This window comes from Hyperolius riggenbachi, chromosome 9 (genome assembly GCF_040937935.1).
Source record: "Hyperolius riggenbachi isolate aHypRig1 chromosome 9, aHypRig1.pri, whole genome shotgun sequence".
Classification (NCBI taxonomy): Eukaryota; Metazoa; Chordata; class Amphibia; order Anura; family Hyperoliidae; genus Hyperolius; species Hyperolius riggenbachi.
In genome coordinates, this window is record NC_090654.1 from 233,535,219 (window position 1) to 233,547,380 (window position 12,162).

General features: G+C 40.3%; 1 protein-coding gene across 3 annotated transcripts in view; it reads right to left on the minus strand.

Annotated features, from left to right (window-relative positions):
* The window catches only part of MDGA2 (MAM domain containing glycosylphosphatidylinositol anchor 2), a 1,075,710-nt gene that overhangs the window by 42,374 nt on the left and 1,021,174 nt on the right, over positions 1 to 12,162 (minus strand). For all 3 annotated transcript variants that reach the window (XM_068254164.1, XM_068254163.1, XM_068254165.1), the window contains exons 13-14: positions 5,532 to 5,687; positions 3,014 to 3,172 (exon numbers count right to left, since the gene is read on the minus strand). In XM_068254164.1, the coding sequence (XP_068110265.1) occupies positions 3,014 to 3,172; positions 5,532 to 5,687 (315 nt within the window). The remainder of the gene's footprint in view (positions 1 to 3,013; positions 3,173 to 5,531; positions 5,688 to 12,162) is intronic.

Genomic DNA, 12,162 nt, shown 5'->3' on the forward strand with positions numbered 1-12,162 from the left:
TCATGTGTGGAGAGATCGATCAGGAAGAGATGGATGAGAATTGACCAGGAGTTCTCTGGGCAGCAGGAGACTGATTACAAATACACGCAAGCAGTAAGCAGGATTAATGAACGCTCTCTAGGTGTCTTATTATAGCTGAAAACACGTTTTCTTTTTCTGCTAGCAGAGTTGTGTAAGAAGCTGAGAAACTTTCCAATAAAGTGGACTGATATGGGTTTATCTAAAGTGGAACTTAAACATTTCTTCTATTTCATTTCAGATAAAGAAAATAAAATCTACAACCGTTTTCGTATGTGACCCCGTGGTTGTGATTGACTCACAATTTCTGTCTCAAAATCGGGTAATCACCAGGAGAAGAAGAAACAACGAAACTAAAAAAAAGGGGGGAACACACTTAATATTTAGGTACGAAGTATGCATCATGGCATCACGGACGCCAGAGTGAGCTGCACAACACGGCTCGCTCTGACGTCCACATCCAACACCACCAGGCGTTGCGTTAGGGGCATGTTATGCGACCATAACGTCCCCTAAAACGCAACATCCAGGTGGGAAAGTAGCCTAAACCCTGTTCTCTTTTCAGGTATGTGAACAGAGTATATAGAGGATTTTATGAAAAAAAAAATCAGACTGAAATACTGTGTTCAAGTTTCAACAACAACAAAACATTTGTAAAGCCCTTTTCTCCCTGAGGACCCAAAGCACATAAGCTTATCCCACAGGGATAAAGTTATGTGATCATAAATGCCAGACTAACTAACAAACAGGTGGCTTTTCAGATTTGATTGAAACGTATCCAGGGTTGGGGCTGTTTTGATTAAGCTTGGCAAGGCATTCTAAAGGGTTGGGACAGCATGACAGAAAGCTCTGGCTCCAAAGGTTTTTAGTTGGACTCTAGGGGTGGTCAAGTTATTGGATCCTTTTGATCTGAGGTTGTGAGGAGGTATGACGCAGTTGCAACAAATCCTTCAGTTATCCTGGACCTATCTAATCTAAAGTCATAACTGGGAGGGTTCTAAATGCTTTTCATTGTGTCACGATAGCCCTTCTCATGCTCCCCATTGGCTGTTTGCCTGTTTACAAAGCTCTGTTTATATGTTAGAGGGAAAATAAAAAATACAGTCTGCAATACTAACTATTTTTCTCCATTAAATTATTTTTTCTCCTCCTTGGGTTAACCTCCTCTATACTGAAGTGTCCAATCTTCTTGTACCACTTGGCCCTGTGCTTCTCTGAGAAAACCACACTCCTGGTTTACTGGTTTTCCCATACTTGACCACATATTCACTCTCTGCATTGGTACGGAAGGGCAGGAAAAAGTGTCCAAAAAGGCAGGCCTGTGCTTTACCTGTTAGCTGTACACAGCTACTTCATGGCACACACACATATAGGTAGGTATCAGAGAATAGTGAGTGACAAATGTGGGATTGGGAGAGCACTATGGGCAATACAATAAGGCTGCTGTGATGAACCATTAAAGGGTACCTGAAGCGACAAATAACATGATGAGATACACATGTACATTCCCAATCGTACATAGAACTAGGCCGTGTTCCTTTTTACTCACTATGAGGTTTAAGAATGTGGGGCTCTAAGTGAGTCTTTCTCTGCAGTCAGGCTGTAGTGTTAAGACAAGACAAGACAAATAACATTTATATCACGCTTTTCTCCTGGCGGACTCAAAGCGCCAGAGCAGCAGCCACTAGGACGCGCTCTATAGGCAGTAGCAGTGTTAGGGAGACTTGCCAAAGGTCTCCTACTGAATAGGTGCTGGCTTACTGAACAGGCAGAGCCGAGATTCGAACCCTGGTCTCCTGTGTCAGAGGCAAAGCCCTTAACCATTACACCATCCAGCCACCACCTTAAGCCAAGGACACACTTCAGATTACTATCGGCTGCACGGATCAGGACTTGATCCCTCGGGCTACAGTTCGGGCCTGATACTGAATAGATAAGCTGCTAGCCTACATGCTAGCGATGCATTCTGTTACTACGGAGGTGGCAGAGAGATGACATACATGGCACACAATAGAGCAGGAGGTGTAAGGAGGAAAAATAATTGTATTGGGTACCCTTGGCCAAGATGATCCCACAAGCCAGGATGGTCATCTCTGCCAAGAAAAACCTAAGATGAGTACAAGGCATAAAGAGGAACTAAGTGAAAATAATATAATTTAAAAAATTGGTTATTTTTTTTATAATATTCATTTATAGATTATTTAGTCAGTGTTTGCCCATTGTAAAATATTTCCTCTCCCTGATTTACATTCTGAAATATCACAGGTGGCAACGAGTTGCACAGATGGCACTCTTTCAGGACCATGGTCATGACATCACACTGTGGGAGGGGTTTCATCACAATATCAGCCCCACATAATCCCCCCCCCCCCCCCCCCCCGATGATCCGTTTCAGGACAGGTAAAAATTTCTCATGGAAAAGGGGGTATCGGCTACTAATTGGGATGAAGTTCAATCCTTGGTAACAGTTCCTCCTTAACTCCCACTGATAAGTAATAACAAGTTATACAATTCCTGTTTGGCTGATAAAAAACACTTTTAAAAGCATTCGTCTGTATGAGAGCTCAATAGTCATTAGCATTCCCATGAAGCAGTCATTATTTTAATCTTGGACTTCTAATCTTTTAAACTAAAATAAGACTGTGGGATCCCAGGGAAAGCCCTATTTAGGATTGAGAATTTAGATACAATTGCTCATCTCATCACATTATTTTCACTTCAGGTTTGCTTTAAGGCAGGCATATGGTAATGGATGTTTTTAATAAATAAGGCTTGATTCAATTCATTGTATTGAACAAAAATATTGTCAAAAAACAAGGGTACTCTTCATTGCGCACAACCACACTCAAATCTACAGGTCCTGAGATCCATATAATGATTTAGAGCTACTAGATTACAGGTAATATTTTTATAGTTTCTTCTATCAGTTACAATAAAATAAAGACCACAAAATAAAGTGTAGCAAAACTGCAGCAGAGTACGAGGAGTAGCTTACCTATATGTCTTCCATACATGTGGTAGCTAAAACTAAAGCAATATGCAGTATTACTGGATCCATAGGGATTCTTCTGTGGTACATTGAAGACGGGGCTAAGCAATCGTGCTAGTTCTCCTTCCATTCGCGGTCGTGATGCTTCAATGTACATGTAGAACCCTATAAGAGAAAAATATATACATCATTTGCTTAACAGAGACATGACTATACAGTGGCGTATCTAGAGAAGTAGCAGTATCTAAGGGTGAGCAGAGAGGCATCTGTATTATACAGCATCTGTTTTGAATACAATGGGCCTGATTCACAAAGCGGTGCTAACAGTTAGCACCGTGGTGAAAAGCCCTTTATCACGCCTAAACTCTGTTTAGGCATGATAAGTTTAGGTGTGATAAGTTTAGGTGTGATAAGTTTAGGCATGATAAGTTTAGGTGTGATAAGTTTTTAGGCGTGATAAGTTTAAGCACCAACTGGGTTAGCACCGCAGTGCACAGCTGATCAAAAGTTTTGCGCTAGCAAAGTCTGGTGCACTTTGCATAGAGTTATATGGCGCTGCTTTGCGTGCGGGACTTTGCGCGCGTAATAAACTTATCTAAACTTAGCATGCCTAAACTTATCCCACCTAAACTTATCATGCCTAAACTTATCATGCCTAAACTTATCATGCCTAAACTGAGTTTAGGCATGATAAAAATGGTTATCACGCCTAAAGTCTTTAACTGGGTTATCACCGCTTTGTGAATCGAGCCCAATGTGTGTATTTGCCTCTAGGGGGCTCTGCACACCTCTGTTGGTAGTTATTTCAGATGCGGTCTGGTTTTAGAGTGCTGCCAATTCTTCCTTATTGTCTATAAAAAAATGTGTAAACCATATTATGGCCAGCTGCCCCCAGATTCGCACCATGTTTATTTGGTAATTAGAGGTTAGGGACCCTTCCAAGAAGGATGACCTCATTGCGGCGGAAGGGTCCAATACAGAACAATCTGCATGCAAACTGTTTTGGAAGCTAACATTCTCCATTGTTAGTTTTGATGCATCTGTTGTGAATGTAAGTTGTGTACCCTGCCTATGTGGGCTCTGCACATCTATGCTGCTAGTCATTCAGATGCAGCATGTCTTGGGAAGCACTGCCACCTTCTCCTGCTGTATAAATCATGTATGTTTACTTTATGGCTAGCTGCGCCCATTTTCAAGTTTACATTCCATTTTTATTCTGAGTTTAGGGATTTAGTGCATAGTTTAGCATCTGTTTTTGAATACAACGGATATTTGCCCCTAGGCAGTTCTGCACAACTCTGTTGGTAGTCATTTCAGATGCAGTCTGATTATTGAATGCTGCAGATTCTTTCCAGGCACCCGCATTTCTTGATGGTGGAAGATGCTGCACGTGCTAGTGGTGCTCTGGCCAGGTGTGCCGTGTACGCTCAACAATGATAGTGGTGTGTTGTGCAATGATCTCTCTCTGAATTGCTTTGAGGGTATCCAGGGTGGGCATGGAGTGGGAGGTGGGCATGAGCAGAAAGTCCAGGTGGTGATAATATGCAGTTGCTGCTTGTGAGTTGGGGCAGCTATTATAAAGGGCAAGCATGCTAGCCATTTTTTGGAAAGTGTGTTGGGCTATTTGCACGAGGTGACGGCGGGTGACCCATTAACAATCACTGGTGGACCCTCTGCACTGCACTGTAGTCTGCACTACAATATAAAAACGATCATATATGGTCTACAGAGAACATTTTAAGGAGAACTGATTTCTTTTTGGGGTGGTAAGTATTGTATGGGCATTTGGGCAGCCTACTCTGAACCTTCATTTGTATGTAAGGGCAGCACACAGGGGGACAGATTAGGACAGCACATGGGGGGGCAGAAGTCTGAGACACACAGGAGACTGCAATACAGCTGAGCAGTGTGTGGGTCTCTGGGCACAGCAGCTGACTGCAGAGCTGCAGAGTTCCCTTATTTAGAGCAGCATCAGTACTCACTCTTGCATTTCCAGCAGCTGAATCTCCTGCCCCTTGCTCTCTGCTCTGCCTGTCCCCGGTCACTCTGCACAGTATGGGGAGGAGGAAGATAGATCTGGGACTGAGCATCACTCCACCCACTAGTGGCTGGAAGGAGGCGGGGCCCAGGGCACATTCTGTGTGTGAGGGTAAATGGGGACCCCCACAGCATCTACTCACAGAACTGCACACATTTACTCCAGAGTGCAGCAAACACTGCAACTTACCACTGGAGTGGTATGGCCCATAAAGGTCTCGGGCCATGGTGAGACTGCACCACTTCCACCCGTGTCCCCCCCTGGCACAGCTTGTCCATGCTAAAGTGTACACTGCCACTCTGGCAAGTGTGAGCGGAGCTTGATTCTAACTGCTTACCAGTTACTGCTATGCTAAAACATATGCAGCTATACTCAAATATATGAGTGAAGAGGTGCACATTTTTATAGGATTTATAATTTTTACAAACCCCATTTGAAGTCCCTTTTAAGAGGTGTTCTTTTAAAATAGCAGAATAGTTTATGGACCTTGTTTGGATCCCCCGGCGTCTGTGGTGGGTCCCGTGTTTGGGGTATACTTGGTGTCCCTGGTTGTAGCACTTTGCTTTGTCCAGTCAAATACATCAGTATCATCTTGAGTGAACAGACAGATGCTTCCATCTTCAAACCCGCAATGGAATTCTCCTGCAGAGAAGAACAAATTACACATTTTAGGTAAGTTTATTTATGTTGCTATATAATTGTCCTCCATACACATATGGTAAGAAGATTAAATCAAGGACATGATTTACTACAACTTCTGAGATTTCCAAGGTTCCAATGTGACTTAAAAATTGACTGCTATTAAAGAGGGACTGTAGTGACACACAGTAGGAGCAAAGAAGAACACATGGAGGAAAGAAAGTGATACAGGTGACACTTGGGGGACACAGGAAAACAATAATTGGGGGAGAACATCTACAAGATGCTTCTGGTGGAACATGGATGCACCAGGTTTAGTATACTGTGTGTATATATATATATATATATATATATATATATATATATATATATATATATATATATATATATATGTATATATATGCGCTTTTTATATTTCAGAGTGTCTTACAGTATATGCCGAAAAATACAGTATATTTTATTAGTGTACAAAATGAACCAAGGTTCCAGTTGCGCATAAAATTCCCATGTTCAAAGAACAAAACCAACAAAACATGAATGTCAGGCAAAAACAAAACCCTAACTCAATGAATATGTATGGAAAGGACACACACACCTCCTATGAATCACTGAGACTGACTCACCGAACCCCTGGAGTTCAATCAAACACAGGTTAAGGACTACTGCTATAGTACGCATGCATCATTTCCTTTGCTCTTGCAACTGCACGTCTTTTGTAAATATATACATTTTCAAATTGTGCATAATTTCCAGGGATTTACTCTGTGTGTCTCTAACTCTCCCCTGCCGGGTGCACGGTATACAAATGTTACAGCTGGTGTTCTGTAGTTAATTATTGTTTTTATAACTGGATCTTGTATTATATCTATAAATTGCCATCCATCCTGTTTGTGGAGCTTCCAGCATCACAACTTGCAATTACTTTAATCATGCAGACGCTATTATTTATTATTTTCGGGCTCTCGTTCTGATGGAAAAAGGAAGGGCTCTTCGCAGGTGGTAATCCTATTCCTCAGATTCGTATTTGTATTTCGCCTGTGATAGCAACAGCAGGTTTCATCCGGTGAACCTTGGAGGGAGTCTTTAGCGAGTGAATATGCTTGGTTATTGCGTGCCATTGATATTTTATGGAGATGATAGATGAATCATATCATTTTCTTTACATCTGGATAACAAAAGGTCAGGCTCTCAGCTTGTTTGTGAACCTATAAACTGCAAATAATCCGAAGCTCAGCACGAACCTGGGGAAGATTAATAACATCTTTTCACGCTTAAGAATGCTTTCAGGCAGTAGACAGATCTATGTGCGGATTTCTCCTCTGTCTTCACTGTTGCTTTGCATTCCAGAATTAGCTCCTGTAGATACCATGTGCTCAGAAACTTTAATTGTGCATAAGAGAGGTCTGACTGCAAGGGGCCATGTTCGTTTCCATATTTTATTATGGAGTTATGAATCATTCATTAAGCTGCAATGATGGGTTAGGCAGTATTGTAATAGGTAATTATGTATCTCAGGGTTACTCATTATCAACAAATCTGAAAGATGCAAATACACAAGGAAATCATAGTGACTGAGCAGTGTTTGGTTTTGGGTCCATTTACTCTTTATATTGATTAAACTGGGGGGGGGGGGGGGGGGGGCACAGAGATGACCTGAGATCTTCTACTGCAGACTCTGTGAAAGGATCCTCTTAGGGAGGCAGGAGACTTGCACTATGGATGATTTGGGTAACCTATAGGCACTTGTGCAGATATGCAGAAATTTGAGTGGCCGATAATTATCGTTTTGAAAATTAAAACGTAATAGCTTTTAACATTCTTAAAATTATAATGTTATTGTTTTGACATTTTTATGTTTTGTACTTACAAATTATTTGTTTTTTTGAAAATTGTTGTTTAGAACTGTATTATTTTGAACATTACTTGATGGACCACAACATTCCTGATTCCGTCCCATCAATTAATTTGAGCTGTGCCAAAAATATGTGAGGACCTCAACCCTTGAGGACTGGGGATCCACATCCCTGTTCTAGATAGTCCAGAGGCTTCCCACAACTTCTTACACTCCACCGTTCCAGTGAAGATACTCATGCCTAGAGAAAAAAAGCTGTTTTACTGGACATGTGCAGACCTAGCTTGCACATGCCTAGTCAGAAGGCACTCATCCATGGGTGGTACTTGGCCATTAGAAGCGTATTCAAAGGACTTCAGTTATATAAAAGTTTAGGAGGATGAAATGTTGGGGTGTAAGAAGGTATATTCCCCCTACTAAGTTTAGTGTCTAATTTTTATTTTCAAATTCGCTTTGGGGTTACTTTAAACAACTTACAAAAGTTTATACAATATTTTAACATAAAACAACAAAAATAAAATAATAAGAAGAAACAGAATAGTACATTCTATACATGAGACCAAGTTTGTTTGTACTGCACGTACGATGTTTGTAACTCGTGTGGTTGTAAGTAGGGGGGTATCATTCAGTACCTTCTGTTTTAAGGCAAATTTACAAATTTATTATATCTCCTCTTTATTATTTTATTTTTTAATAAGGAGGCTTGTGGTCTCTAACAAAATCCTAATATTTTTAGTTCACCAAGACTTAACTAGGCACTCTGAGGAAAACTGAAGCTATGATTAACATTCACTCTGGATACAAACTGTCTGCTTGGTTGGCTTGTAATGTTCTCTACAGAAACCAAATTTCACTCATTCTAGTACACAATAAGGTGGTAAAAATCTATTTCTTGCCACTTCTTGTAAATGTATTCTATTTTGAATCATATACTTAAACATTCTGTCCATTAAAGATTAATTTAAGGAGAGCAAAACTGCTGGCAGTGAAGGCCGTGCGAAGTTCACAAGAAGAGTAATGAAAGGGATGTGAGGAAGAGGCAATAAAAGAGATGTCAACTTTCCGTGGTAGAGTCATGGAGTTAATTTTTTAAAGTGAGGAAAATCATAAAGCAGCGACAAAGGGCACCGCCTGAACTTTTGTTCCCGCGCTAAAAGTTCTGGACAGAAAATATCTTACATATCCCCGTAGTCTGAAATTCTCAGAAAGCAGTGAACATGTAAGTCTTTCTGTAATATAGGTTACAGCAGCACAAAGTTAGCCTTTAGCGTTTCAAGTGAACCTGTAATGGATCCATGGAGATGAATCCACTCTTACATCCTACAACAGATGCGTGTAATGAAAACTTAGTGGCTGTTTTTCTTACCTTTATGTTTTTTTCCCCCAACAGCTGCAGTGAAATCTGCCTATCGCAGTAGTCGACTGAGCAGAGTTGTGCCTTTTGCTGCCCATGCGATCACTTCTGGCCCTGTCCTTTATGATAACACATAATAGACTCTTATGTAATTTTTAGACAGAAAAGAAAACCGCTGTGAGTGTTGCCTGAAATAATTTGACTTGCCAATAGGAAGTGGCTCAAAAGTAATCAAGTAGACAGCCAGGAGGCACATCTTTACTCAGTCGGCTGCTGCAACATTTAGGCTTCACTGCAGCTTTCTTAGTAGGAACCATATATGTCATATAGGCCACTATGTCCCTCAAGAGCAGTCCGGAGCTTGCTCCATCTGTCCCCAAGGTGCTCCTTGTAAAACTCATGCTGACATTGAAAAACTGAGGAGAAGCTTGTAGGAAAATTGTGCTTAGTATTAAAGAAAATTTGTTCTGAACAAATTCAGAACAATTTTGTTGACTAATGTATAGTTTCCCCCCCTCCATGACATCACTGTTCATAAGATGCTGTAAATGTGAAATCATCAAGAAAATTAAAGAAAAACAGCATCTTTCATGACATTCTTTCATTGGAGGACACAACAGTAGCAAGAAGAAAGTTATTGTGTAAATAATAAAGGAAATACTAAGACTCCCCTATGAGGATAATGACTTGTCCAAGATCTGTCATACCTGTCCGGTTTTTACTGCTTATAAAGGACAGCAACATAGGAAAAAAAGTAATTTATTGTACATTTTACTCTGGGAGAAATGTACATTTTATATGTATATATTTTACATTTTACTAATTTTCCCTAAGGTAGTCCTTTAAATGATGATCTCCGTTACATAAGAAACAGGAACATCAGTAAGGTAGGTGCTTACTCTGAACCTTTGTATGTTTACTCATTGACCCCAAGCCTACCTTGACTTTGCCTACTGGGAGGACTAGTTACTGAGGAACAGACAAACAATGGAAGACATTAAAAATAAGATCGGACTGGCTTTTGCTGCATCTGGAAGATTAAGCCAGTCTTGGAAATCGAACAATGTATCTAACAAAACAAAGCAAAATGACAAGAGTCTCTTGTAATCCCAGTGTTGCTATATGGATCACAGCCTTGGCGCTTCACTGAAAGCTGATAAGAGGAAGATACGTGTGATAGATATGAGATGGCTGGGAAGGATATTGGATAAACCACAATCAGACAAGGTACAAAATGAAAGCCATCAGAAAAATACTGCAAGAGAAACAAACATTAATTAAAAGGATCTGAAAAAAAAATGGTTGGACATGTAGTAAGAACATAAAAAAAATTGAATTTAGGGATTTCACTTTGAAAGTGAATCATGGATTAAATAGCACACAGGAGTTATTGTAAGTGTCCTTGGGACAAAGGTCACACAATGAGTTTTTAATAATCATTGTAACAGTCACAAAGGACACTTAGCTTTGTATAAGGTTTACCACAGTTTTTCTAGCCCAGGATTTCAGCTCATTATACAACAGGAAGTAAGAAAAAAAAAGTAAACAAATATATCTATCAATCTATCTATATATTATACAGGATCTTCTCAAAAAATTAGCATATTGTGATAAAGTATATTATTTTCTGTAATGTACTGATAAACATTAGACTTTCATATATTTTAGATTCAAATACACACAACTGAAGTAGTTCAAGCCTTTTATTGTTTTAATATTGATAATTTTGGCATACAGCTCATGAAATCCCAAATTTCCTATCTCAAAAAATTAGCATATTTCATCCGACCAATAAAAGAAAAGTGTTTTTAAAACAAAAAAAGTCAACCTTCAAATAATTATGTTCAGTTATGCACTCAATACTTGGTCGGGAATCCTTTTGCAGAAATGACTGCTTCAATGCGGCGTGGCATGGAGGCAATCAGCCTGTGGCACTGCTCAGGTGTTATGGAGGCCCAGGATGCTTCGATAGCAGCCTTAAGCTCATCCAGAGTGTTGGGTCTTGCGTCTCTCAACTTTCTCTTCACAATATCCCACAGATTCTCGATGGGGTTCAGGTCAGGAGAGTTGGCAGGCCAATTGAGCACAGTAATACCATGGTCTGTAAACCATTTACCAGTGGTTTTGGCACTGTGAGCAGGTGCCAGGTCGTGCTGAAAAATGAAATCTTCATCTCCATAAAGCTTTTCAGGAGATGGAAGCATGAAGTGCTCCAAAATCTCCTGATAGCTAGCTGCATTGACCCTGCCCTTGATAAAACACAGTGGACCAACACCAGCAGCTGACATGGCACCTCAGACCATCACTGACTGTGGGTACTTGACACTGGACCTCAGGCATTTTGGCATTTCCCTCTCCCCAGTCTTCCTCCAGACTCTGGCACCTTGATTTCCGAATGACATGTAAAAGTTGCTTTCATCCGAAAGAAGTACTTTGGGCCACTGATCAACAGTCCAGTGCTGCTTCTCTGTAGCCCAGGTCAGGCGCTTCTGCTGCTGTTTCTGGTTCAAAAGTGGGTTCATGCTTCCATCTGCTGAAAAGCTTTATGGAGATGAAGATTTCATTTTTCAGCACGACCTGGCACCTGCTCACAGTGCCAAAACCACTGGTAAATGGTTTACTGACCATGGTATTACTGTGCTCAATTGGCCTGCCAACTCTCCTGACCTGAACCCCATCGAGAATCTGTGGGATATTGTGAAGAGAAAGTTGAGAGACGCAAGACCCAACACTCTGGATGAGCTTAAGGCCGCTATTGAAGCATCCTGGGCCTCCATAACACCTGAGCAGTGCCACAGGCTGATTGCCTCCATGCCACGCAGCATTGAAGCAGTCATTTCTGCAAAAGGATTCCCGACCAAGTATTGAGTGCATAACTGAACATAATTATTTGAAGGTTGACTTTTTTTGTTTTAAAAATACTTTTCTTTTATTGGTCGGATGAAATATGCTATTTTTTTGAGATAGGAAATTTGGGTTTTCATGAGCTGTATGCCAAAATCATCAATATTAAAACAATAAAAGGCTTGAAGTACTTCAGTTGTGTGTATTTGAATCTAAAATATATGAAAGTCTAATGTTTATCAGTACATTACAGAAAATAATGAACTTTATCACAATATGTTAATGTTTTGAGAAGATCCTGTATATATATATATATATATACATATATATACACATATATACACAGTATGTGTGTGTGTGTGTGTGTGTATATATATATATATAGGGTGAGGTGTTTTTAATTTCCTTTTTTCCCATCTAGTTGACAT